The 27,227-nt window shown below is 38.8% G+C and overlaps 1 protein-coding gene across 1 annotated transcript in view; it reads right to left on the bottom strand.

Annotated features, from left to right (window-relative positions):
* The window catches only part of KLHL4 (kelch like family member 4), a 73,537-nt gene that overhangs the window by 3,043 nt on the left and 43,267 nt on the right, over positions 1–27,227 (bottom strand). The window contains 4 exon segments of the mRNA XM_073227510.1: positions 11,130–11,314; positions 22,922–23,134; positions 25,057–25,219; positions 26,735–26,959. Of these exon segments, the coding sequence (XP_073083611.1) occupies positions 11,130–11,314; positions 22,922–23,134; positions 25,057–25,219; positions 26,735–26,959 (786 nt within the window).

Raw genomic sequence — 27,227 nt, 5'->3', positions numbered from 1 at the left:
CAACACAAGGGACCCAAAGAGGAAACACCAAGACATATAGAAATTAAAATGGCAAACATCAAGGATAAAGACAGACTATTAAAAGCACCAGAGAGAGAAATACAATCACATAGAAAGGAAAGCCCATCAGGCTAACATCAGACTTATCAGCAGAAAATTCACGGGCCAAAGGGGAGTGGCATGATGTATTTAATGAAATGAAGCAGAAGGGCCTGGAACCAAGATTACATTATCTGGCAAGATTTTCATTTAAATTTGAAGGAAGGATTAAACAATTTCCAGATAAGCAAAAGCTAGGAGAATTTACCTCCCACAAACCATCTCTACAGTCTATTTTGGAGGGACTCCTATAGATGGAAGTGCTCTTAAGATATAATAGCTGTCACCAGAGGTAATAAAATAATAGTAAAGGAAGTAGAACAGCTAATGACTAAGCAAATGCAAAATTAAATTAACTATCCCCAGAGTCAATCAAGGGATAGACAAACAGTACAGAATATAATACCTAATATATAAAGAATGGAGGAAGAAGAAAAAGGAAGAGAAAAAGAAAAGAACCTTTAGATCGTGATTGTAATAGCATATTAAGTGACTTAAGTTAGACTCTTAGATAGTAAGGAAGTTAACTTTGAATCTTTGGTAACCACGAATCTAAAGACTGCAATGGCAATACGTACATACCTATCAATAATCACCCTAAATGTAAATGGACTGAATGCACCAATCAAAGGACATAGAGTCACTGAATGGATAAAAAAACAAGACCCATCTATATGCTGCTTACAAGAGACTCACTTTAAACCCAGACATGCACAGACTAAAAGTGAAGAGATGGAAAAAAATATTTCATGCAACTAATAAAGAGAAAAATGCAGGAGTTGCAGTACTTGTATCACACAAAATAGAATTCAAAACAAAGCAATTCACAAGAGACAAAGAAGGACCTTACATAATGATAAAGGGGTCAATCCAACAAGAAGATATGACCATTATAAATGTCTATGCTCCCAACAGAGGAGCACCTACATATGTGAAACAAATACTAACTGAATTACAAGGGGAAATTGAATGCAATGCATTCATTCTAGGAGACTTCAACACTCCATTCACTCTGAAGGACAGATCACCCATACAGAAAATAAGTAAAGACACAGAGGCACTGAACAACACATCAGAACAGATGGACCTAACAGACATCTACAGTACTCCACATCCAAACACAGCAGAATAGACATTCTTATCAACTGCACTTGGAACATTTTCAAGAATAGATCATATATTAGGCCACAAAAAGAGCCTCAGTAAATTCAAAAAGATATAAATTGTACCAACCAGGTTCTCAGACCACAAAGGTATGAAACTAGAAATAAATTATGCAAAGAAAATGAAATATCCCACAAACACATGGAGGCTTCACAACATGCTCCTAAATAATCAATGGATCAATGACCAAATAAAAAAAGAGACCAAGCAATATATGGGGACAAATGACAAAAATTCAACACCACGAAATCTGTGGGATGTAGCCAAGGTTGTACTAAGAGGAAAATATATTGCAATACAGGCCACCTCAGGAAAGAAGAACAATCCCATATAAGCAGTCTAAACTCACAATTAATGAAACAGTAAAAAGAACAACAAATGAGGCCCAAAGTCAGTAGAAGGAGGGACATAATAAAGATTAGAGCAAAAATAAATAAATTTGAGAAGAATAAAACAATAGAAAGAATCAATGAAAACAAGAGTTGGTTCTTTGAGAAAATAAACAAAATAGATAAACCCCTAGCCAGACTTACCAAGAAAAAAATAAAGTCTACACACATAAACAGAATCAGAAATGAGAAAGGAAAAATCACTATGGACACCACAGAAATACAAAGAATGATGAGAGAATAGTATGAAAAATTGTATGGTAACAAACTGGATAACCAAGAAGAAATGGACAACTTTCTAGAAAAATACAACCTTCCAAGGCTGACCAAGAAAGAGAAAATCTGAACAGACCAATTACCAGCAATGAAATCGAACTGGTAATCAAAAAACTATCTAAGGACAAAAGCCCTGCACCAGATGGGTCCAGAGTGAATTTTATCAAACATTTAGTGAAGACCTAATACCCATCCTAATTAAAGTTTTCCAAAGAGTAGAAGAAGAGAGAACACTTCCAAACTCATTCTATGAGGCCAACATCACTCCAATACCAAAACCAGGCAAAGACACCACAAAAAAAGAAAATTACAGACCAATATTCCTGATGAACATAGATGCAAAAATACTCAACAAAATATTAGCAAACTGAATTCAAATATACATCAAAAATTGTTGAGACCTTTTGCCTCTTTTAGGCCTGTGATGGCCGCAGACTGGAGGTTTCCATCCTCCCTCGTTACTTCCACGTTCGTGGCCTAACTAGCTTCCCACGTGTGTGCTCTTGGCCATAACTCCGCCTCCACATGTAACCCTAAACCTGCTTAAAGACCCTAGTGACAGATGAGATAATCAATTCCCATTGGTTTCTGTTACTTCCTTATCTTCCCCTATATAACTAAGCCTCTGATGGAATAAAGCTGAGTTTTGCTGCACCCTTGAGGCTGACACATCTCCCGGCTTGGTGTGGTTTTGTTTCTCCTAGGATCTCAGGGGAGGGTGTCCAAGCCACCGACACTTGCCCTCTTGCTCAGCCCCGGGGATAACAGGCTGGTCCTGCTTGTCCCCCCACCTTCTTGTTGCTGAAGAGTAACAACTGGTGCCCCGTGTGAGGAACGAGGAACTTCGCTGATGAGCTAATCAGACTACGGGTAAGTGTAATCCCATAAAATATGGGACATTCTTCTTCCAAGCCTGATCCCTCTCTTGAATCCCTTAGGGTCCTCCTCTGAAGTAGAGGCCTAGGGCTCTCTGATAGCCAAGCTATCAAAACCTGGGATACCTTAGTTAAGGTCACCCCGTGACTGCCTGCAAGTAATTTGTTTGACTGGGAAACTTGGGATAGGGTGGAGCAACTCGTATGCAAAGCCCAAGTTAATTGGGGTGATATCCCCCCTCTGGGGACCTTCTCCACTTTAGCAGCCCTTAAGAGTTGCTTTCCTCCTCGGCCATCGAAGCCAGCTGCCAAGAACTTAATAGACAGGGAAACCACCAGGTCAGGAGCCCCTTCCTGGGGAGATTCTGATCCCCTTCCTCAGGGTGAGTCCACGCCAGCAGGACAAGAAAGCCATAAAGAGCTGGATGAGAATCGTGGCAATGGCACCCTCGACCCTTTTGATGCCACCCCCTGGCCTCCCAAATCCACGGCTCCTTTGTACCCACCACTTCCTGGTACTAGTTCCTCTTCTAACCCTTTCAAATCATCATCAGACCCCTCCTCCATACCAGTGAACAGGGGTTTTGGCTCCTCTCCCATATAAGGACTCATGCTCTCCCATTGGTTGCCAACCTCAAGAGATACCATTGTTCCACCCACAACCTAACCCAGGGCCATGTCAGCTATTTCCAGTCAATGTTAATCCCGGAGGTAACTGCCCTGCCCCCTGGTACCCTTGGGAGCCAGGTGACCTTAAGAAGTTAAAGAAGGCCATTCTTGAGGATGGCCCCAATGCTCCTTGGACTGAGACCATCCTCCAGGGACTTGCTCACCATCCATGTACCACCACAGACTGGAGGGCTCTTGCCCGGGCGGTTCTCCCTGGCCCCTTTATATTAAGTGGTGTGCTTTGTATAAAGAGGAATGCCAGCAACAAGCTGAGAGGAATCTGACATACTCTTTTACATATATATGGATGATATTACCTTGGGGGCCACTTGTTCCTGCAAATTAGAAGACCTCTTTAAAAGGTGCCTTTCCCTGCTCAAAAACTACAACTTTCAAATTGCCCCAGATAGAGTTCAACAGATAGCTCCTTTTAAAATTTTGGGAACTACTTTAACATTAGATGTTGTCTCCCCTGTTAAGCCCCAGTTATGTATTCAGGACACGTATACACTACCACAGCTCCAGAAACTGCTGGGGGAAATCAATTGGATGAGGCCCTAGATTCCTATAAACACAGCTGATCTTATCCCTCTTTTTGACCTATTAAAAAGCCTTGATCTAGCTTCAACAGTGACTTTAAACCCTATACATAGAGAGACATTGACAAAAGTTCAACATGCCATTGATAATGCTGCCTTAAAAAGATATGATCCAAACTTGCTGCTGGTCCTCTATATTATGGTGGGAGAGATCCTCCTCACTGCCCTTTTGGCTCAGAAGGGGAATCCCCTACATTGGATACATCTATCTGTGGGAGGGGCACCCCGAGTGTACTCTATAGTGGATCAAATGGCTGACTGCATTGTCAAGGGACGAGATCTTTCTGTCCATCTTTTTGGGTGTGAACCCCACTCTTTGATCATCCCTTTTTGGGTCAATGATTTCTCGTGGCTACAGAGAAATAATTCCAGATTGGCAATGTCTATGTAAAGCTTTCCGGGGATAGTGGACTGTCACTATGGTCCCTGTAAGTGGATGAGTTCTTTTAGCCAGTTGGCGTGGCAGCCACCAAAAATGTTCCTAACTGAGGCAGACCCCTCTTTCCCCTCTGTTTTTATCAACGGGGGTAAACAGGGAGCCTCTATGGTAATGTTCCCCCCAGGCACAAGTGAGTGCCCTCTGGCCGTAACCCTCTTTCATGAGGTACAGGGCTCCACCCAGTTTAAAGAGCTTTATGCTGTTGTTTTAGCTCTGTCTGAGATCCAAGGCCCTCTTAATCTGTTTTCTGATAGCCTTTACATTGTCAATCTACTGCCCAACCTTGTGGGTGCTCACATCAGACTTGAAAATAATCCCATCACTCCTTTGATGATTCAAGCCTGCAGTTTGTTAAAACAGAGACGAGTTCCCCTTTTTGTACAACATTTAAGGGGACATCAAGATTTGCCAAGCTTTTTGTTGAGAGGCCATGCTCTTGCTGACCGACTTGCTTCAGCCTACACAGTACAGGAGGCCACCTCTTTTCATCAATTTACACATGCTAATTGGAGGGGACTACACCATTGGTTTCCTCAGGTCCCTGTCAGAGACTTTAAAAAGATCATTAGAACATGTAAATCATGCCAGCCCTTTCTACAGGTTCCTCTGCTTCAAAAGGGCAGAGTGAACCCACAAAGCCTGAGGCCCAATAACCTTTGGCAGACTGATGTCACACATTTTGCCCCTTTTGGGAAGCTTAAACACATATTTCTAACAGTTGATACCTTCTCCCATGCTTGTTGGGCTACAGCCAATATGGGAGAAAAATATAAACATGCCATAAACCATTTTCTCCAGTGCTTCACCGTTCTTGGCCTGCCAGATCAAATCAAAACTGATAATGGTCCCTGCTTTATTAGTAAATCTTTCACTGAATTCTTGAATAAATGGCAAATTTCCCATACCACTGGAATTCCTCATAACCCTAAAGGACAATCAATCATGGAAAATAATAAAATGTCAAATAATAAAACAAAAAGGGGGAACACTCCCCCTCCATGATCAACTAAAGATGGCATTATTTACTCTAAATATTTTAAATTTTGCCAAAGGTGAACACTTCTTGCCCTTCCAAAAGCACTGGACAACAACCGTTACTTATCAGATGATTAGAACCCGAAGGAAGGACCCCCTTACTGGAGAATGAAGGGGCCCAGACCCCCTCATTACAGCTGGAAGGGGATTCGGCTGTGTCTTTCCTACCAATGTAAAAAGGCCAATCTGGATCCCCACAAGGGATCTCGAGTATTACCCCCCTAAGGAGGGGGAGTTCACTGATGTCAATGATGACCCAGAAGGTCCCCCACCTCCTGAGGATATCTCTCTTTCAGGTTCTGCAATGAACCCAATGATGCTGGTCTTCCTGTTAATGGCAATAAATCTCCCATTAGCTAGGACAGGATTTGGAGATCCCAGTCAAGCAAGAGCCATACTACAAAAAACCATCGGAAACCCCTGCACAGCCTGTGCTCACTCCAAGGCCCCTCCCCCCACACACTGTTATACTTCTACCAAAACCTGCCCTAATGGGCAACAGGCAGTTACACTTATGCAAGGGACAGAAAATGGATGCCCTGGGAGAGTTCTCTCTCATCATTATTGGCCAGGCCTCAAAATATCTTCACCTGCCCCAGGGAAATCCCCCTCTGAGTGTCCTTGCACCACTTTTCTTGCCTCTGTTCATGCTCAATGCTATCAGGACGTTATCCCCTGCACTCACCGGAACAAAACATACTGGTATGCAACTCTGATAAAAGGCAAGGATGAATATGCTGACTGGCAAAAGAATAGGGGAGAGAATGTCTGCTGGAATAAATTTGCCCCTATATGTGCCTCTGATGGGGGCAGAGTCCAAAATCAGGCTCGACAGTACCAAAATTTTAAAAAACTGGTAGACAGGCTGATTGAAGACCAAAATCCCCCAATTTACCACCCTCTTAGCCTCCTAGAGATCAGAGGAGAATTGCTTCTTGATCCTGAAACACAATCAGTTATACAGGCTGCTTTTACCTTACACAATAGAACCAATCCTGATTTAGCAAAGGATTGCTGGCTGTGCCTGAAGCCGAGACCATTACGGGCCAATGCTCTTCTTGTTAACCTGTCACGGACCGAGCCCCAGTTACAGCTGTTACCCCCAAGTTCTAGAGTCTATCTAGACCCTCTTTCCCCTAAAGGCCCATGCTTCAAAGCTGCACCCCATACTGATAATACTAGTAGGATAGATGTAGGTTGAATCCACTATTCTTCTTGCCAATAAAATATTACTGTGAACAATACCTTTCTCTGTCCCCCTAATGGAACAGTCTTCATTTGTGGGAAGACGTGTTTGGCTTTCTCCCAACAGACTGGATGAGGCTTTGTGCTCCAGCTGTAATTTTCCCTGACATTGGGATAGTCCCTAATAATCAGAGCCTCTCTATTCCTGCTTTAGACCACATTGGAGGTAGATCAAAAAGGGCCATCCAAGTTATCCCCCTGCTTATAGGTTTTGAGGTGGCCACTGAAGCTGCCACTGGGGCAGCAGGATTGGGGACCTCTCTGCATTATTATAAAGCTCTTTCTCAATAGATGATCGATGATATACAAGCTGTAGCCAACACAATTCTTGACCTCCAAGCACAATTGGATTCCCTCGCGACAGTAGTCCTACAGAACCATAGGGGGCTTGATCTCCTCACAGCTGAAAAGGGAGGCTTATGTCTCTTTTTACAGGAAGAGTGTTGCTTTTATGCGAACCGCTCCGGCATAGTCCAAAATAAGGTCAAGCAACTTCAAGAAGACCTCGAGAGATGCCGAAAAGAATTACAAGCGAATTTTCTTTGGACTGAGTTCCATGGGTGGTTGCCCTATATTCTGCCCTTCCTTGGTCCCATCCTTCTCTTGCTCCCACTTTTCACTTTTGGGCCCTGCATTATTAACAAGATTATCCAGTTTGTCCAAAAAACAATTGAATCAATTCAGCTGATGTGCATGCAGGTACATTACCAGAGAGTTGCCACGGAAGCCAGTGACCCCTACGATCGCTGTGAGCCTTATGATGAGGCCGTGTCCGTTAATTCCCCCTAACTATCTCCCCGTGCGCCCATGATGGGTAAGATCTCCAAGGTGGAGACAACCTAAGACAGGCCACGGAGGATGAGTAAGCTTGGGACAACCGAAGAGCTGCAAGGTACCCAGTGATGGGTAAGATTCACAGAGGGGGACAACCTAAGACAGGGGCCTTGCCTGCTGGGACATCCCAGAGCATTTATAAAATAAAAAAGGGGAATTGTTGGGACCTTTTGCCTCTTTTAGGCCTGTGAAGGCTGCAACTGGAGGTTTCCATCCTCCCACATAACTTCCGCGTTTGTGGCCTAACTAGCTTCCCGTGCATGCGATCTTGGCCCTAACTCCGCCTCCCCACCTAACCCTAAACCTGCCTAAAGACCCTAGTGACAGATGAGATAATCAATTCCCATTGATTTCTGTTACTTCCTTATCTTCCCCTATATAACTAAGCCTCTGATGGAGTAAAGCTGAGTTTTGCTGCACCCTTGAGGCTGACACATCTCCCGGCTTGGTGTGGTTTTGTTTCTCCCCGGATCTCAGGGGAGGGTGTCCAAGCCACCAACACTTGCCCTCTCACTCAGCCCCAGGGATAACAGGCTGGTCCTGCTTGTCCCCCGACCTTCTTGTTGCTGAAGAGCAACAAAAAATATCAACCATCATGACCAAGTAGGATTTATTCCAGGGATGCAAGAATGGTACAACATTTAAAAATCCATCAACATCATCCACCACATCAACAAAAGAACAAAAACTACATGATCATCTCCATAGATGCTGAAAAAGCATTTGACAAAATTCACTATCCATAAATGATTAAAATTCTCAACAAAATGGATATAGAGGGCAAGTACTTCAACATAATAAAGGCCATATATGACAGACCCACAGCTAACATCATACTTAACAGCGAGAAGCTGAATGCTTTTCCTTTAAGATCAGGAACAAGACAAGGCTGTCCACTCTCCCCACTTCTATTCAATGTAGTACTGGAGATCCTAGCCATGACAATAAGACAACACAAAGAAATAAAAGGCATCCAGATTGGCAAGGAAGAAATCAAACTGTCCCTGTTTGCAGATGACATGATATTGTACATATAAAACCCTAAAGAGTGCACCCCTAAACTACTAGATCTAATATCTGAATTCAGCAAAGTTGCAGGATACAAAGTTAATACACAGAAATCTTTGGCATTCCTATACCCCAACCATGAACTAACAGAGAGAGAAATCAGGAAAACAATTCTATTCACAATTGCATCAAAAAGAATAAAATACCTAGGAATAAACCTAAACAAGGAAGTGAAAGACATACTCTGAAAATGACAATACACTCATGAGAGAAATTAAAGAAGATACCAATAATTGGAAACACATCCCGTGCTCATGGATAGGAAGAATTAATATTGTCAAAATGGCCATCCTGTCTAAAGCAATCAATAGATTCAATGCAATTCCTATCAAAATAACACATTCTTCAATGAACTAGACAATATCATTCTAAAATTCATATGGAACCACAAGAGACCTTGAATAGCCAAAGCAATTCTGAGAAGGAAGAATAAAGCTGGGGGCACTATGCTCCCCAACTTCAAGCTCTGCTACAAAGCCACAGTAATCAAGACAAATTTGTACTGGCACAAGAAAAGACCCATAGACCAATGGAACAGACTAGAGAGTCCAGATATAAATGCAACCATATATGGTCAATTAATTTTTGATAAAGGAGCAATGGATATACAATGGGGAAATGACAGCCTCTTCAACAGCTGGTGTTGGCAAAACTGGACAGCTACATACAAGAGAATGAAACTGGATTATTGTTTAATCCCATACACAAAAGTAAACTCAAAATAGATCAAATACCTGAATGTTAAGTCATGAAACCATAAAACTCTTAGAAGACAACATAGGCAAACATCTCCTGAATATAAGCATGAGCAACTTCTTCCTGAATGCATCCCCATGAGCAAAGGAAAGAAAAGGACAAATGAACTCATGGGACTACATCAAACTAAAAAGTTTCTGTACAGCAAAGAACACCATCATCAGAACAAAAAGGCATCCTACAGTATGGGAGAATATATTTGTAAATGACATATCTGATAAAGGGTTAACATCCAAAATATATAAAGAACTTATACGCCTCAACAACCAAAAAGCAAATAACCCAATTAACAAATGGGCAGAGGATATGAAGAGACAGTTCTCCAATGAAGACATTCAGAAGGCCAACAGACACATGAAAAGATGCTCCACATCACTAATCATCAGGGAAATGCAAATTAAAACCACAATGCAATATCACCTCATACCAGTTAGGATGGCCAATATTGAAAAGACTAGGAGCAACAAATGCTGGTGAGAATGCGGAGAAAGGGGAACCGACCTACACTGCTGGCAGGAATGTAAGCTAGTTCAACCATTGTGGAAAGGAATATGGAGGCTCCCCAAAAAACTAAAACTAGAAATACCATTTGACCAGGGAATCCCACTCCTTGGAATTTACCCAAAGTATACAACTTCTCAGATTTAAAAGACATATGCACTCCTATGTTTCTTGCAGCATTTTTTACAATAGCCAATATATGGAAGCAACCTAAGTGTCTGGCAGTAGATGAATGGATAAAGAAGATGTGGTATAAAAACACAATGGAATACTATTAGGCAGTTAGAAAGAAGCAGATTCTACCATTTGCAACCACATGGATGGAGCTGGAGGGCATTATGCTCAGTGAAATAAGCCAGGCAGAGAAAGACAAATGTCAAATGATTTCTCTCATTTGTGGAGTATAACAATGAAGAAAAACTGAAGGAACAAAATAGCATCGGACTTGGAGTCTCCAAGAATGAACTATTGGTTACCAAAGACTAGGGTGTGGGAGTGCCGGTGGGGAGGGAGGGAGAAGAGGATTGAGAGGTATTATGTTTAATACACATGGTGTGGGTGATCATGCGGAGAACAGTGTAGCACAGAGAAGGCACATAGTGGATCTGTGGCATCTTACTACATTGATGGGCAGTGACTGCATTAGGGTATGGGTGGTGACTTGATAATATGGGTATATGTAGTAACCACGTTGTTTTTCATGTGAAACCTTCATAAGAGTGTATATCAATCATACTTTAATAAAAATAAGTAGAAAAAAGAAAAATTACAGCTATTAATACTCATTCTTCACTTTGTTGCTTTTTCTTTTGGGCACAAGCCAAAAAGAGGAGCAGACATTTGTGGATGAAGACATTGCTCTTTGACTTTCAAATCATACTATATATGTAGAAAGTCGGCCGGAGAGTAAAGTTCTTAAATTATTGAATATATTCACTTTTCTGTCAAAGAATGAGTCCATGAAGTCAAAGGAATGTTCTGTCCTCTTCCATATAAGTACTATTGGATCCTGCTAATGATCAACTAGATCAACTAGTAATTTTTTGTAGCACACATAAAGCATGCACTACAAAATATTCTAAGAGAATGTGGATAACCCATAGAGCACAAGGTAATCCAATTAATTCCAAGCATTTATTTTGAAATATTTTATTAAAATCTGAAATATACCAATCATTACTTTCAGTACGTACCTCTCTCCATTCATGTTTCTGGGAATGATATGACTAAAAAGTATTCAAATAACTATGCCCATCATATCCTACAACCACATAGAGCCTGCCTCTGAGGGGACATACAGTGCTGGTATCACAAGGAACACTCAGAGGCGCCACAGTTGACCACGAATCAGTTTTTGGATCATACCTTAAGAGGTTTAGGAAGACAAAAGAGACAAGTCCAATCGTGTTAAAATTAAAAATATAGACATTAATAAAATGTGCATTTATCTAAGGAGATAAAAATACCTTTTAAATATCACATGTAGTATACTAAATGTTAAGGATCAGTACAGGAAGAAATTGTCTTCTGCCACCAGAGTTCACTCAACGCATATAAAAAATGTAGTTCCTTTCCAACATACTATGCATTTCTTTGATCAGTACGCAGATTCTCTATGAGCAAATCACACATATTAGCATCTTAACATTCTATGAAAAATGCCCCCTCTCTCACTTAGTGTACTGATTGGACGGCTTTTGTGTTTCTCTTATCTTATTCATTATTTACCAAAGTTATACACGATCCTGTTTATACAATAGCTCACATTTTAAGTAAATGTGAATATAATTTCCTTTTTGCTTTATGTAATGCAGCATCCTGATTTCCATACAATTTGTAGTTAAAATGATTATAGTCTTATTCTATCTGTTTTCCTTCTGGGAGTTCCTATTTATCTTCATAGGAGCCAAGGATTATTTTCCATTTATTTTTATCTGAACTTAACTCTTTATCCCCAAGCCTCCTCTGTAAGCAAATAAAAGGCAGTTGGGTAAGAAATATTAATTAAACACTTCTCCAGGAATTATTTCCTAAAATTTGAAGCCTATTTAAAAAATATGCAATACTAAAATCTAAAAGGAGTGACTAAAAGAAAACTCATATAATTATACTTGGAAATGCTCCCTGATCTTATATTGGCCTATTTGAAAAACCTAATGAAAAAGTTTTATTTTGTGAAAGAGATTTTCATGAATTATTTTCTACTAATTTCCTTATAATTCTAATATCTCTCTTATTTCTGTTTTTATATCTTTAATCATATTATAAATTATCTGATCCTAGCTTTCCATTTGACCTTGGCCATACACGTTCAGGAATATTTTTAATAATATCTGAAAATCAGCAATAATTAACATAACCTCAACATCCAGAACATACCTTTGAGTGTCACAAAGCTTATCACCATGAGTTCTGATATTAAAATAAAACCCAGATTAGGTGGAGCCAAGATGGCGGTGTGAGTAGGACAGTGGGAATCTCCTCCCAAAAACATATGTATTTTTGAAAATACAACTAATACAACTAATCCTAAAAGAGAGACCAGAAGACACAGTACAACAGCCAGACTACATCCACACATGCGAGAGCCCAGCACCTGGTGAAAGGGGTAAGATAAAAGCCCCAGCTCGGCAGGACCCGAGCTCCCCTCACCCCAGCTCCCAGCGGGAGGAGAGGAGTCAGAGCGGGGAGGAAGAGGGAGCCCAGGACTGCTAAACACCCAGGCCTAGCCATCCACACCAGAGTGCAGACACAGAGCATGCATGGAGGGCTGGAAACTAGGGAAACAGGGCAGCAAGACCTCTGAGTGGGTCCCGAAGCTGATGGCCCTGTGACAAAGAAAAGCAAGTGCTTTCTGAAAGTCTTAAAGGGATGGGGATGCAACAGCTGGGTGGAAACAACCAAGGTCACAGTCCAGAAGCTGGAAATTCCAGGGAAATCTGGGCACACTAACCCCCTGGGCAACAGCTCTGAGACTCCTCACGGAGGTAAAGAGCCAAACAGCCCCCCGTCCATTACCCCTCTGGGGCCCGGTCATTGCAGAGGAGTAGCCTGAGGCTGGGCACACCCTCAGCAAGGGAGCTTCCTCCATACCGGCTGGGCAAGACACAAAGACTCAGTCTACATGCAATTGCCCAACACAAGCCACTAGGGGTCGCAGTTCTCCCAGTAAAGAAAGGCGAGTAGAAAGTGGAAAGTTTGGTTCTCCCAGCTGACAGTCAATAGCAAATATCAACATGAAAAAGAAAAAAAATTTGATCCAGGCAAGACTAACCCAGAGAGCTTTCGCACCTGCTACATCTTCCCCTGAGAAGGAACCTGGGGAGATAGATTTAACCAGTCTTTCAGAAAAGAATTCAAAATAAAAGTCACAACCATGCTGATGGACTTGCAGAGAAATATGCAAAAACTAAGGAAAGAGAATACAGAAATAAAACAAGCTCTGGAAGGACTTCAAAACACAATGGACGATATGAAAGAGACCATTAATGCACTAGATAACAGAGAAGAGGAATGCAGAGAAGCTGATGCAGACAGAGAGATAAAAGGATCTCCAGGAATGAAAGAATTCTAAGAGAGCTGAGTGACCAATCGAAACAGAACAATATCCACATTATAGGGGTACCAGAAGAAGAAGAGAGAGAAAAAGGGATAGAAAGTGTCTATGAAGAAATAATTGCTGAAAACTTCCCCAAACTAGGAGAGGAAATGGGATCTAAGATGACAGAGGTACACAGAACTCCCATGACAAGGGATCCAAGGAGGGCAACACCAAGACACATAATAATTAAAAAGGAAAAGTTCAAAGACAAGGACAAAGTATTAAAGGCAGACAGAGAGAAAAAAAAGGTCACCTACAAAGGAAAACCCATCAGGCTATTATGAGACTTCTCAACAGAAACCCTACAGACCAGAAGAGAATGGCATGATATAATTAATGCAATATAACAGAAGGGCCTCGAACAAAGACTACTGTATCCACCACGATTATAATTTAAATATGAAGGAGGGATTAAACAATTCCCAGACACGCAAAAGTTGAGGGAATTTGCCTCCCACAAACCACCTCTATAGGGCATCTTACAGGGACTGCTCAAGATGGGAGCATGCCTATAAAGAGCACAGAACAAAACACCCAACATATGAAGAATGGAGGAGGAGGAATAAGAAGGGAGAGAAATAAAGAATCATCATACCATGTTTATAATAGCTCAACAAGCGAGTTAAGTTAGACAGTAAGATAGTAAAGAAGCTAACCCTGGACCTTTCATAACCACAAACTTAAAGCCTGCAATGGAAATAAGTACATACCTTTCAATAACCACCCTAAATTTAAATGGACTGAATGCACCAATCAAAAGACACAGAGTAATAGAATGGATAAAAAAGCAAGATCCATCCATATTCTGCTTACAAGAGACTCACCTCAAACCCAAAGACATGCACAGACTTAAAGTCAAGGGATGGAAAAAGTCATTTTACGCAAACAACAGAGAGAAAAAAGCAGGTGTTGCAATACTACTATCAGACAAAACAGACTTCAAAATAAAGAAAGTAAGAGCAGATAAAGAAGGCATTACATAATGATAAAGGGCTCTGTCCAATAAAAGGATGTAACCATTATAAATATATATGCACCCAATACAGGAGCACCAACATATATGAAAGAAATACTAACAGATCTAAAGGAGGAAATAGAATGCAATGCATTCATTCTGGGAGACTTCAACACACCACGCACTCCAAAGGACAGACCCACCAGACAGAAAATAAGTAAGGACACAGAGGCACTGAACAGCACACTAGAACAGATGTACCTAATAGACATCTACAGAACTCTACATCCAAAAGCAACAGGATACACATTCTTCTCAAGTGCACATGGAATATTCTCCAGAATAGACGACATACTAGGCCACAAAAAGAGCCTCAGTAAATTCCAAAAGACTGAAATACTACCAACCAACTTTTCAGAGAAGAAAGGCATGAAACTAGAAATAAACTGCACAAAGAAAGCAAAAAGGCTCACAAACACATGGAGGCTTAAAAACACAATCCTAAATAATCAATGGATCAATGACCAAATCAAAATGGAGATCCAGCAATTTATGGAAACAAATGACAACAACAACAAAAAGCCCCAACTACTGCGGGATACAGCAAAAGCAGTCATAAGAGAAAAGTATATAGCAATACATGCATATTTAAAGAAGAAAGAACAATCCCAAATGAATGGTCTAATGTCACAATTATCGAAATTGGGAAAAGAAGAACAAATGAGTCCTAAGGTCAGCAGAAGGATGGACATAATAAAGGTCAGAGAAGAAATAAATAAAATTGAAAAGAATAAAACAATAGCAAAAATCAATGAAATCAAGAGCTGATTATTTCAGTAAAATAAACAATGGAGATAAGCCTCTAGCCTGACTTAAGAAGAGGAAAAGAGAGTCAACACAAATCAAGAGAATCAGAAATGAGAAAGGAAAAATCACGACGGACCCCACAGAAATACAAAGAATTATTAGAGAGTACTATGAAAACATATATGCTAACAAGCTGGGAAACCTAGGAGAAATGGACAACTTCTTAGAAAAATACAACCTTCCAAGACTGACCCAGAAAGAAACAGAAAATCTAAACAGACCAATTGCCAGCAACGAAATTGAAGTGGTAATAAAAAACTACCCTAGAACAAAACCTCCGGGCCAGATGAATTTACCTTGGAATTTTATCAGACATACAGGGAAGACATAATACCCATACTCCTTAAAGTTTTCCAAAAAATAGAAGAGGAGGGAATACTCCCAAACTCATTCTATGAAGCTAACATCACCCTAATACCAAAACCAGGCAAAGACCACACCAAAAAAGAAAAATACATACCAATATCCCTGATGAATGTAGATGCAAAAATACTCTACAAATATTAGCAAACCAAATTAAAAAGTACATCAAAAGGATCGTACACCATGACCAAGTGGGACTCATCCCAGGGATGCAAGTATGGTACAACATTCAAAAATCCATCAACATCATCCACCACATCAACAAAAAGAAAGACAAAAACCACATGATCATCTCCATAGATGCTGAAAAAGGATCTGACAAAATTCAACATCCATTCATGATAAAAACTCTCAGCAAAATGGGAATAGAGGGCAAGTACCTCAACATAATAAAGGCCATATATGATAAACCCACAGCCAACATTATACTGAACAGCAAGAAGCTGAAATCTTTCCCTCTGAGATCAGGAACTAGTCAGGGATGCCAACTCTCCCCAGTGTTATTCAACATAGTACAGGAGGTCCTAGCCATGGCAATTAGAGAAAACAAAGAAATACTAGTAATTCAGATTGGTAAAGAAGTTAAACTGTCACTATTTGCAGATGACATGATATTGTACATAAAAAACCTTCAAGACTCCACCCCAAAACTACCAGAACTGATATAGGAATACAGCAAAGTTGCATGACAAAAAATTAACACACAGAAATCTGTAGCTTTCATATACACTAACAATGAACCAATAGAAAGAGAAATCAGGAAAACAATTCCATTCACAATTGCATCAAAAAGAATAAAATACCTAGGAATAAATCTAACCAAAGAAGTGAATGACCTATACTCTGAAAACTACACGACACTCTTAAGAGAAATTAAAGGGGACACTAACAAATGGAAACTCATCTGATGCTCGTGGCTAGGAAGAAACAATATCGTTAAAATGGCCATCCTGGCCAAAGCAGTATACAGATTTGATGCAATCCCTATCAAATTACCAGCAACATTCTTCAATGAACTGGAACAAATAATTCAAAAATTCATATGGAAACACCAAAGACCCCGAATAGCCAAAGCAATCCTGAGAAAGAAGAATAAAGTAAGGGGGATCTCACTCCCCAACTTCAAGCTCTACTATAAAGTCATAGTAATCAAGACAATTTGGTACTGGCACAAGAACAGTGCCACAGACCAGTGGAACAGACTAGAGACTCCAGATATTAACCCAAACAAATATGGTCAATTAATATTTGATAAAGGAGCCATGGACATACAATGTCGAAATAACAGTCTCTTCAACAGATGGTGCTGGCAAAACTGGACAGCTACATGTAGGAGAGTGAAACTGGACCATTGTCTAACCCCATATACATGATTCAAAATGGATCAAAGACCTGAATGTAAGTCATGAAAGCATTAAACTCTTGGGAAGAAACATAGGCAAAAACCTCTTAGACATTAACATGAGTGACCTCTTCTTGAACATATCTCCCCGAGCAAGGAGAACAACAGCAAAGGTGAATAAGTGGGACTATGTTAAGCTGAGGAGCTTCTGTACAGCAAAAGACACCATCAATAGAACAAAAAGGAGCCCTATAGTATGGGAGAATATATTTGTAAATGACAGATCCGATAAAGGCTTGACGTCCAAAATATATAAAGAGATCACACGCCTCAACAAACAAAAAACAAATAATCCAATTCAAGGATGTGTGGAGGAACTGAACAGACAGTTCTCCAAAAAAGAAATACAGATGGCCAACAAACACATGAAAGGACGCTCCACATCGCTAATTATCAGAGAAATGCAAATTAAAACTACAATGAGGTATCACCTCACAACAGTACAGATGGCTACCATCCAAAAGACACAATAAATGTTAGCAATGCTGTGGAGAAAGGGGAACCCTCCTACACTGCTGGTGGGAATGTAAATTAGTGCAACTATTGTGGAAAGCACAATATGCTCAAAACAGACCTACCATTTGACCCAGGAATTCCACTCCTGGGAATTTACCGTAGGAACGCAGCAATCAAGTTTGAAAAAGACAGATGCACCCCTATGTTTATCGCAGCACTATTTACAATAGCCAAGAATTGAAAACAACCTAAATGTCTACCAGTAGATGAAAGGATAAGGAAGATGTGGTACATATACACAATGGAATACTACTCAGCCATAAGAAGAGGGCAAATCCTACCATTTGCAGCAACATGGATGGACCTGGAAGGTATTATGCTCAGTGAAATAAGCCAAGTGGAGAAAGAGAAATACCAAATGATTTCACTCATCTGTTGAGTATAAGAACAAAGGAAAATGTGAACGAACAAAACAGCAGCGGAATCACAGAACTCAAGAATGGACTAACAGGTACCAAAGGGAAAGGACCTTGGGAGGATGGGTGGGTAGGGAGGGATGAGGGGGGGAGAAGAGGGAGGGTATTAAGATTAGCATGCATAATGGGGGGGAAGAAAGGGGAGGGCTGTACTGCACAGAGAAGACAAGTGGTGATTCTGTGGCATTTTGCTATGCTGATGGACGGTGACTGTAGGGGGTTTTGTGGGGGGACCTGGTATAGGGGAGAGCCTAGTAGACATAGTGTTCTTCATGTAAGTGTAGATTAATTATAACAAAAAAATAAAGAAAGTAAAGGGGGATTACTCCCTGATAGGATAAAACTAACTATAAATCAAGAATTAATGCATGCTTTAAATATCCTTAATTTTGATCACTTAAAGGGTGTCAGATGATCAGCTATGGAGGTTCATTTTTCTGATAATATTCCTTTCTCTTCAAAGAAAAAGAAAAAAAAAGCAGTTCCTGTGTGGTGACCTCCAATGAGTTCTATACAATGGTATAAAGGGCATATCAAAGTGTGGGCAAAGGGTCTGTTTGTGTTTGTACAGAGGATCAAAGCCTAATTTGGCTACCCAGAAAATGAACTAAGATACGATGTGAAGAAGAACTTCCAACATCAGCACTCTCTGGAAGAGTCATACCAGAAGATGATAATCAAAAAACCTCAAAAAAATCTAGGCACTGCTACAGTTGTAGCTGCATTCATCCCACCAGTTCCTGGACTTGCCATGGGAATGAAGAAGGAGATATCTAAGCTGGCCTGTGCATACAGTAAAACAACAAATTTGACTGGATCTATACTGTTGGAACTCAACCAAGAATTAGGAGAAGTACAAGTTGTAGCGCTCCAAAATCTTACAACTACAGACTATCTACTGTTAGAAGAACATATGGGATGTGAACAGTTCCCAGGAATGGGTTGTTTTAATTTGTCTGATTTCTCTCAGACTGTTCAAGTTCAGTTGGACAATATCCATCATATCATAGATAAATTTTCACAAATGCCTAGGGTGCCTAACTGGTTTTCTTGGTTTCACTGGAGATGGCTTGTAATTATAGGTCTGCTTTGGTTATGTAACTGTATTCCTATTATATTAATGTGTGTGTGCAATTTAATTAGTAGTTTAAAACCTATAGATGCTTAAGTTACTCTACAAAAAGGTATGTCAAAGAAATAATCAATCTTCACATGTTTTCTTCTGTCTGTTACTTCTATAGCTTTCCTTCTTCCTTCCTAATTACAACCCTTAAATAGAATTTGTGCCTCATATCGAATTTACCAAGTATCATAACTCTTCCAAGTGGTAAAGATATCTCAAGACAAATGCTGGGCATAGAAGCCACAGGGCATAAATCTGCAAAGAAGTAAAAAGCTTACCTTTTCAAACAATAAGGCTTCTCTCCCACTTACCAACTTTACATTTCCCTGTATGGCCCTGGAAGATGACTGGTTAGCCAGAGACGGGCAAGATTCCTCAAGGGAGGAACAACCTAAGACAGGCACAGTCGCAGGGGGGCAATCAGGTGAGAAATTGGGGATCAACAGAGGTGAGGCTTAGAACCTCACCCCCCCTGTTTTGAGAGAAATCGTCTGCATCCGTGGATGTTTTGTTGCCCTTGTCTAGCTTGGATTAACACTTAGTCTACATACACACACCTGATCATCTACAATTGCTCTCTTACAACACTAAACTATGTTTTCTACCTTTACCTTGCATCTACCTACCACTTCAGCATTTTATTAAAAAGAAAAATAATAATAATAATGAGGGAGAAATGTGGGATTCACATATAAATCAAGTATAAAATCAAATGAATATTCATATTTGACTTGATTGTTTATAGTTCATAATGCGTGATCAAAACCGAAAGTTTCTGTGATGACTGCCCTTGTACTGTTCACCATGTAAGAACTTATTCACTATGTAGGAATTTGTTCACCATGTAAGAACTTGTTCATTATGCTTTAGAAGATTGGAGACTGATGAGAATTAGGCTTGGGGTGGTTTAATGATTGTGCATTGAGCATTGAGTCCCCCATACAGAATTTTATTGTTGTTAACAACCACTTGATCAATAAGTATGAGAGATGCCCTCTCAAAAAAAAAAAAAAAAAACAGAAATAAATAAATAAATAAAACTCAGAAAAAAAAATCTCATAACTGCATGATTTAGCTAAGCTGAATCTTCAGCACAATTGCTATTAATTGATGCTTCACTCAGCTAACAGAGTACACACATGTATGAATGGTGAACCAGAGCTCATAGGATTTCCTTAACGTCTTGCACCCAAACCCGAGACTTTTATACATGTGCATAATAATGCAAAAAATAATCTGGCTGTTAATATTATCTGGATACTGTTTGGTTAGTTAACAAAATTATTTTGGGAAATAGTGAATATTTTGAGGAAAAAACTGGCAATATGGTTACCATCTGTAAAGACACACAGAAGCAGTTATTTAAAAATAATTAGCCACTATATCACTTTCAAATTAAAATAGCATTATGCCTCTCCCTTTTTGTTTTTGTTTTTTTGCCTTTCTGTCTCTCCTTACTTTGGATAGAAGTTTCTGTATTCCAGTGGAAATAAAATGGAGGCTGTAGCAAAGGGAATCAGTCCTGGAGTTTTTCTTACACTTAAAAGAATAACTAGGATAATTGACTTGACTTCTTTGCCTCGATTTTGTCATCAACATTACAGAAATAGTAATCCCTGAGCCAACCAACATAAGTTAATGTGATAGATTTAGAAACCTTTAATTTATATGATTATCTTAATAACTGGATGAAACTCCCAAGGTACTTTGTAGGCCAACAATTTTTTAGTAAAAAATAGTCTTAGAAAAATTGTCTAACAGTGATTACAATGGGGTGTTTGTGAGACTTGATAATATGGGTAAATGTTGAAACCACACGGTTGCTCATGTGAAACCTTCAGAAGATTGTGTATCAAAGATACCTTAATTAAAAAAAAGGAAAAAGAAAAGGAAAATAGTCTAAGACATGAAAATGAGGTTATGTGATTCCACAGAATATGCACCTTTGATTGACTTTCTATTGACAAAGCTATTTTACAACTCTATATGTAGAGGTTAACTTGTAGAAAACTGAGTTTTCTTGTGATTCTTGTATGTAACAATACAAATGAATTTTGTCTGACACAGAATTAATCTCCACCATGTAGATATGATGATACTCAAAGATTACATTTTACTCTCTACAAAACATTAACAACTTTTGCATCTATTAACAATTTTTTTCAGCACTCCTAAATTATCTGTATACCTTTTCTTCAAAGACTGTACTGGTTTTAGCATCTTATGGGCTTGATTCACTAATTAATCCCATAAAATCCTTGACACGTGTAAATTTTATGGAAAATTTTGTATGAAAGTCATAATTTTCTGAAAATTATACTTTAGCACTAGCTATTTTCTCAAAGTTTTTTGAAGGAAAATGCTAATAAGGAGATAATGATAGTAGTAAGAATAATACTGTTTACAAAAATAAGAGACAAAAACAGTATCATAAACTAACTTCTATTCAGTACTTAATGGGTACCAGGAAATGTACTAAGTACACTAACATTGACTATCTTGTACCCAAGGAGGTTGATACTATAATTATTCCCATTTTTCACATGAAGAAACTAGTGTTTAGAGTTATAAAGTAATAGGATCAAGTTCACATACTTATAAATAGTATTCCTGGGGTTGGAACTTAGACTTCCCTTGAGTGGTGCAATTAATTATTTGAAAAGACTTATCTCTTAGTGTTCTTAAGAACTGGCTTTTCTCCAGGCTCTATCAGTTGGTTTTCTTTATAGTGCGCCAACTCCTCTTTTTCTAAGTCATAAATTGTTTTTCTCGTGCTGTTTTCAAGACTGTCTCTTTGTTTTTGATGTTCAACAGTTTACTTAGACTGTCTCAGTGTGGGTCTCTCTAGGTTTGTCCTACTTGAAGTTCCAAACAACATTCCAACCTAAAATCTCTGATCGTATCTACAAAGCTTTCTCCTTTATTTCCACAGTTTTGATTGTGCTTTTTCCTCTCCCTGAAATTCCCTCCATTTGTTTGTATACATACAAATTACAAATTTTACCCCTTGCATGAATTTCCCTTGAGGACACCATCCCGCACTGATCTGTCTTCTGAATTTTGATAACCTTACTGACTGTAAATTTCTCATTTGGTCTTAGTTAATATTATTTAACTATTGTATTTGCATATTTTTTTCCATCTTGAAAAGGAGTATGAATGGTATAATTGCAAAGTCATAGGATTGACTTGTTTTAAACATGTCACACTTTATTCATGCAAATAAGTGTTTCTCATTAAAAAGGTTACCCTTGGAAAATGAAATACTTAACACAATAGAGTATTTGTTCAGAACATAATATCTCTCTTTGGGAATTCTTCTTGTATATTTTGTGGTGGTAAGTCTTCATCTTTTGAAGATTGATTTGATTTTTGGAATAAAGATATTTTTATTTGAGCTGATGGATGGGTTGAGTGATACAGCTGGGTATAAAATTTCTTCATTATTACATCCCTTCTGTCTTATTATTTTAGCAGTTGACTATCAAACAAAACAGCATATTCTTTTAATATATTTCTTAGTGATGGATCTGAAATGCTTAAGGAGGATTTCTTCAAAGTACTTTGAGCCTAGGAATGTGTGCAATTTTACAAAGTATTAATCCCCTGAAAGGATTAACACTTATTTAGAAGCCTAAACATCTTTCTGGTAGCCTAAAAGTATTTCTCATTTTGAAAAAAAGAAAATCAACAAATAAATGCATGCATAAGTAAATAGAAACATTTTACCATTCCACATGGCTAGAAAGGATTGTGCATTGGTTAGAAGCAGAGGCATCGTGACCCACAACAACATATAAGAATCCATTGTATGTTGCAACTCACACACATCCACGTCTTTTAGACATTGAAGCACACAGACTCCATTTCTTAGTGTGTGGGTCAAAGTATTCCATTGATTTGAGGCAGGGACGTCCATCACGTCCACCACTAGCATATATCCTAGAAAAAAGACACAAGTGTGTGTATGTGCATACACATACGGAGAGGGAGAGAGATTGTATTTCCAATTTGTGCATAGAATGAAAGTGAAAGAACCTTGCACAAAGCATTTAAAGTTTCTGAATATATATTATTCTTGGTAGTATTTTGTAGCTGATGGTCTGATTCTGTGAATGGATATTTATTTGAAGGCACTTGGTAAGGTCTACCTTAATCCAAGCCTCTCTCCTTTATCATTTTTGTGAAAGTTAATTTGATATGGTAGATTAATGATTTTGTGGGAAATGAAATACAGAGAAAAAAGGGAGATATCAAAAGCATTGGCAGTATTTGTCAATTATGGTTTAATAAAGGTGGAAATTAAAAATAAAAAGGTAGGTGTTGCCAAAGGCCAACTTTAGCAACCTTATAATTTTAGCTAGATTCAACTGCCTAGCACTGGAATCCCTATCATCTTTATGAACCGCTTTATTTAATATAAAAAATAGTCACTAACAAAACAGTAACTTAAACACCTAAGGAAATAGGGTAGAACCAAGAAACTGGAATTTTTCCTAGGGAGATACATTGTCAATGACATTTCTCTGATAAACTTTACAATGCCAATTATTTTGATGAGCAGTATTTTAAATCTAACTTAAATTGAATCCTGCATCAATAAAGAAGATAAACATTTACTAAGCCATATGTCTGTAACTACACTTCATGCTCAGTTATGAGCCCATTTGTTTTGTGAGACAGCAAAACAAAAAAATTAGTCAAATTCAATGCTTTCAGTCTATTCTGCAATAGTTAGGAGATGGTCACTGAGTCTCCTGATATCATTCAGGCCAGACCAGAGATAATGACAGTTAGGAGTCTTTTAAGCTCTAAGACATGGTAAGCCCGGATTTTCTCTTAACTATACACATTTCCCACTTCATACACAGGTGCTAAAAAACATCTGTGTTGAAATTTCTACTGAGACCATTTATATGACAAAGTACTGGCTTTATACATAGTAAATATGGACACAGAAGCCTATCTCCTGCCACTGATATACCCTGCTGTCTGAAATTCTTATCATTCAAGTGCTTCCTATATGCTAGTCATTGTCTCCAAAGGACCCCTGTCAGAAAGTACATAATTACTTGGAAGAAGTAACCTTTCAGGCTCTTTGCAACCTCTAATACACAAATATAGGACTTTAATATATTAGCTTTCTCTTAAAGGCAAGTGATCAGAAAGAGGGAAAGATTCAGAAAGATGGTACTAGATGTAATTCTAGAGTCAGAAATCCTGGACTCTCAAGAGAGAGGGAGTAGTAAAGAACAAAAAGACTTCCATATTACAGAGGCCAAAGTTTTGATAAGTAAAACATAAGTCATAATGTAAATAGTGGTAGCTTCTTGAGGGCAAAATTGGAACTGGTTTACCTACAAAAGTGCTTTTCAAGTTTACTGCACACACAAGTCACTTGAGGATCTTGTTCAAATACTGATTCTGATTCAGGAGGTTTATTTAAGGTGGGGCTAGGATTCAGCATTTCTTTTTTCATGAATTTTTACTGAGGCACATACAATGAAATGCACAAATCTTAGTGTATAATTTGATGAATTTTGACATGTGTATACCCTCACGTAACCATCACCCAGACCAAGATATCAAACCAGCATATCTAAATAGATCTCAGGTAATGCTAATACTGCTGGTCCCAGAACCACACTTGAGCGGCAAGGGACTGCAGAATATTTAATTTAAATGTTCATTTTAGATAAGTATTTTCTGTCATAGTGAAGGGAGGGTTCCAACAAAGGCCTTTTATGATTGATAACTAGGATGTCCTGGTCACTGGAAATGCTTACTCACTGATGAAGCACATCAAGGAAGTGGTGTATCACATGACCTAGGAGCAAAGCACATGCAGGTTCAGGTTTACTCACTTGCTGTTTAATGCAACAATGCCAACTTTGCTTCTAGGAGTTGACATACTGGCCATGTAAGTCTACTGACATCCCTCAGGGTCCCATCTTTCTACAGTATTTAGGTGACTTGACCCATCATGACCACCAGCAGCATACATTGGGCCTTCAACTGTGGCTACACCTAAAGGATAAAAATAGCATGAGGGCTCACCAAGGTACACCAGAGATAAGGGATACTGTTTCATTCTGAAAATGACTGATGGGCTAGAACTTTGTTTTTTATTTCTTAAATGGTCCTGTGTACACATGAATAATTTACTGATCTTGATATGAAAATAAATATGGTCTATTAATCCTAACACTTTCATGTCATAGTTACTTCATTGTGAATGGGTATCACTATTGTAACACTGAAGTCAAATGAGGTAGTGAGACACACTTTAATAGGGATATCATAGAAAAGGGAAGCTGATTTTTTCTGACATAATTTTAAGGCTAGGTTTTGAATATAAGGGGTAGATGAGATATGATACTGAAACGTGGATAAATTTTAGAATTGTGGACTGTCTGTGGTAGGTCTTTTTAAATGCTGCTCTTTATTATAGGGATTAAAAGAAACTATTCCCATGGGATAACTAAATAGAGCTTTGTGAGGTTTAGTCAGAAGTGTGTTCCATTATATACTATGAATAACCCCTTTCTAACTGCTGCTTATCTGCTCTGGGAATTCACATAATTGGTTCCCCCCCCCACCTTCTTCACCATCTCAGTCAGTCTCTCAGTGGTATATCCTCATCAACTTTCTTACCTCTTTAGTGATATCTGTGGGATTTTTAAAACTTGCTCTTATTTCTTCACAAGATATGTTTTCTAATTTATGTCAAGGAATCACACTGACACAACTGAGCTACATAGTTATATAGTCTATCATTTGACATGGACAATGTATTAGATAATTTGGGGTAAACAATACCAGACCTTGATCTGCCACTTTTTAGCTGTATATAAGTCAGTTCTTAATTGACTTACTAAGGTAATTATTCTTCTTTTTAAACAAAGTAGTCTAGCATGCAGAAAGATGTACTCTGTCAAATATTCAGGAGAATCAAAGTTCCTCACTATTGCGCAGGTCTTCACTACATCTTTCTTCAATTTCTTGGCAACTTCTGGCTTAAGTATAACCTAGAGCTGCTCTACGATTTCCTAAATATCCCTGCCTTGGATCTGCATCCTAAGGCCTTTGCTGAAATATCAATTTGATGTTCTGTGAGAGTCACGATTCATGTAACTAGAAACACAATGTCTCTTCATCATCATGTGCTCTTTCCTCTAAACTGAGCTTAGAAAAAACATTCCTGGTGTAGTTTTATATTCCTCAGCAATGTATTCCTTTGACAGTTTTTATCTCTCTTAAAGCAGGCCTTGTTAAAATACCAGTAGAAGTGAGATAAGATTGACAAGTCCAACATCTGAAACAAGAGAAGAGTTTGACAGTGTTTTACCATTTGCTTAAACTTCTCAGTATGTTGGAAACATTTTGGCTAAGGGTTTGGCTGAATCTGAATAACTTGAAGCTGAATTTTATTGTTAATTTATTTTAATCCCTACTAACTATACATTCTTTAGAAACTAATTTTTAAAAAGCTCTATTAACAACTACACATACTTTAGAAACTACGTAACACTAAGCTCTGACTTAAGCCATGCCTCGGTGTTGAGATGGGAGGCATCACAGTCCATATTTTGCCAGCTGGATCAAAATATTCCACAGTATTTAAAGTTTTGGAACCATCCCTTCCTCTGAGGACATAGAGCTTATTGTCAATAAATGCCACTCCAAACTGAAACCTAAGGCTACTCATGGTGCTACTATGTAGCCAGATGTTGGTCCTGAGGTCATATTTTTCAATTTTAATGGTATCTGTTGAAGGGGATATTGGACAAAGTTAAAAAACACATGGATAAAAATGTTGAATTTGCACCATTCACATTTTATTCATGTACTGATAATTTATGGCATAGAATCAGTTTGCAACTCAAAGTAAAGTAAGTAGACCAGGTGATTCTCCAACTCTGCACAAAAGACAAGGGTAGTATTTTACCAGTCCTGCATTCAAATGCAAGAGTCAGAATGAAATAGTTTATTTACTATATGTATGGCTTACATGCTCATAATGGCTTCTTTGGCT

The sequence above is a fragment of the Manis javanica genome, chromosome X (assembly GCF_040802235.1).
Source record: "Manis javanica isolate MJ-LG chromosome X, MJ_LKY, whole genome shotgun sequence".
Lineage (NCBI taxonomy): Eukaryota > Metazoa > Chordata > Mammalia > Pholidota > Manidae > Manis > Manis javanica.
Note: the sequence above shows the minus strand (reverse complement) of the source record. Positions and strands in the feature narration are given on the sequence as shown.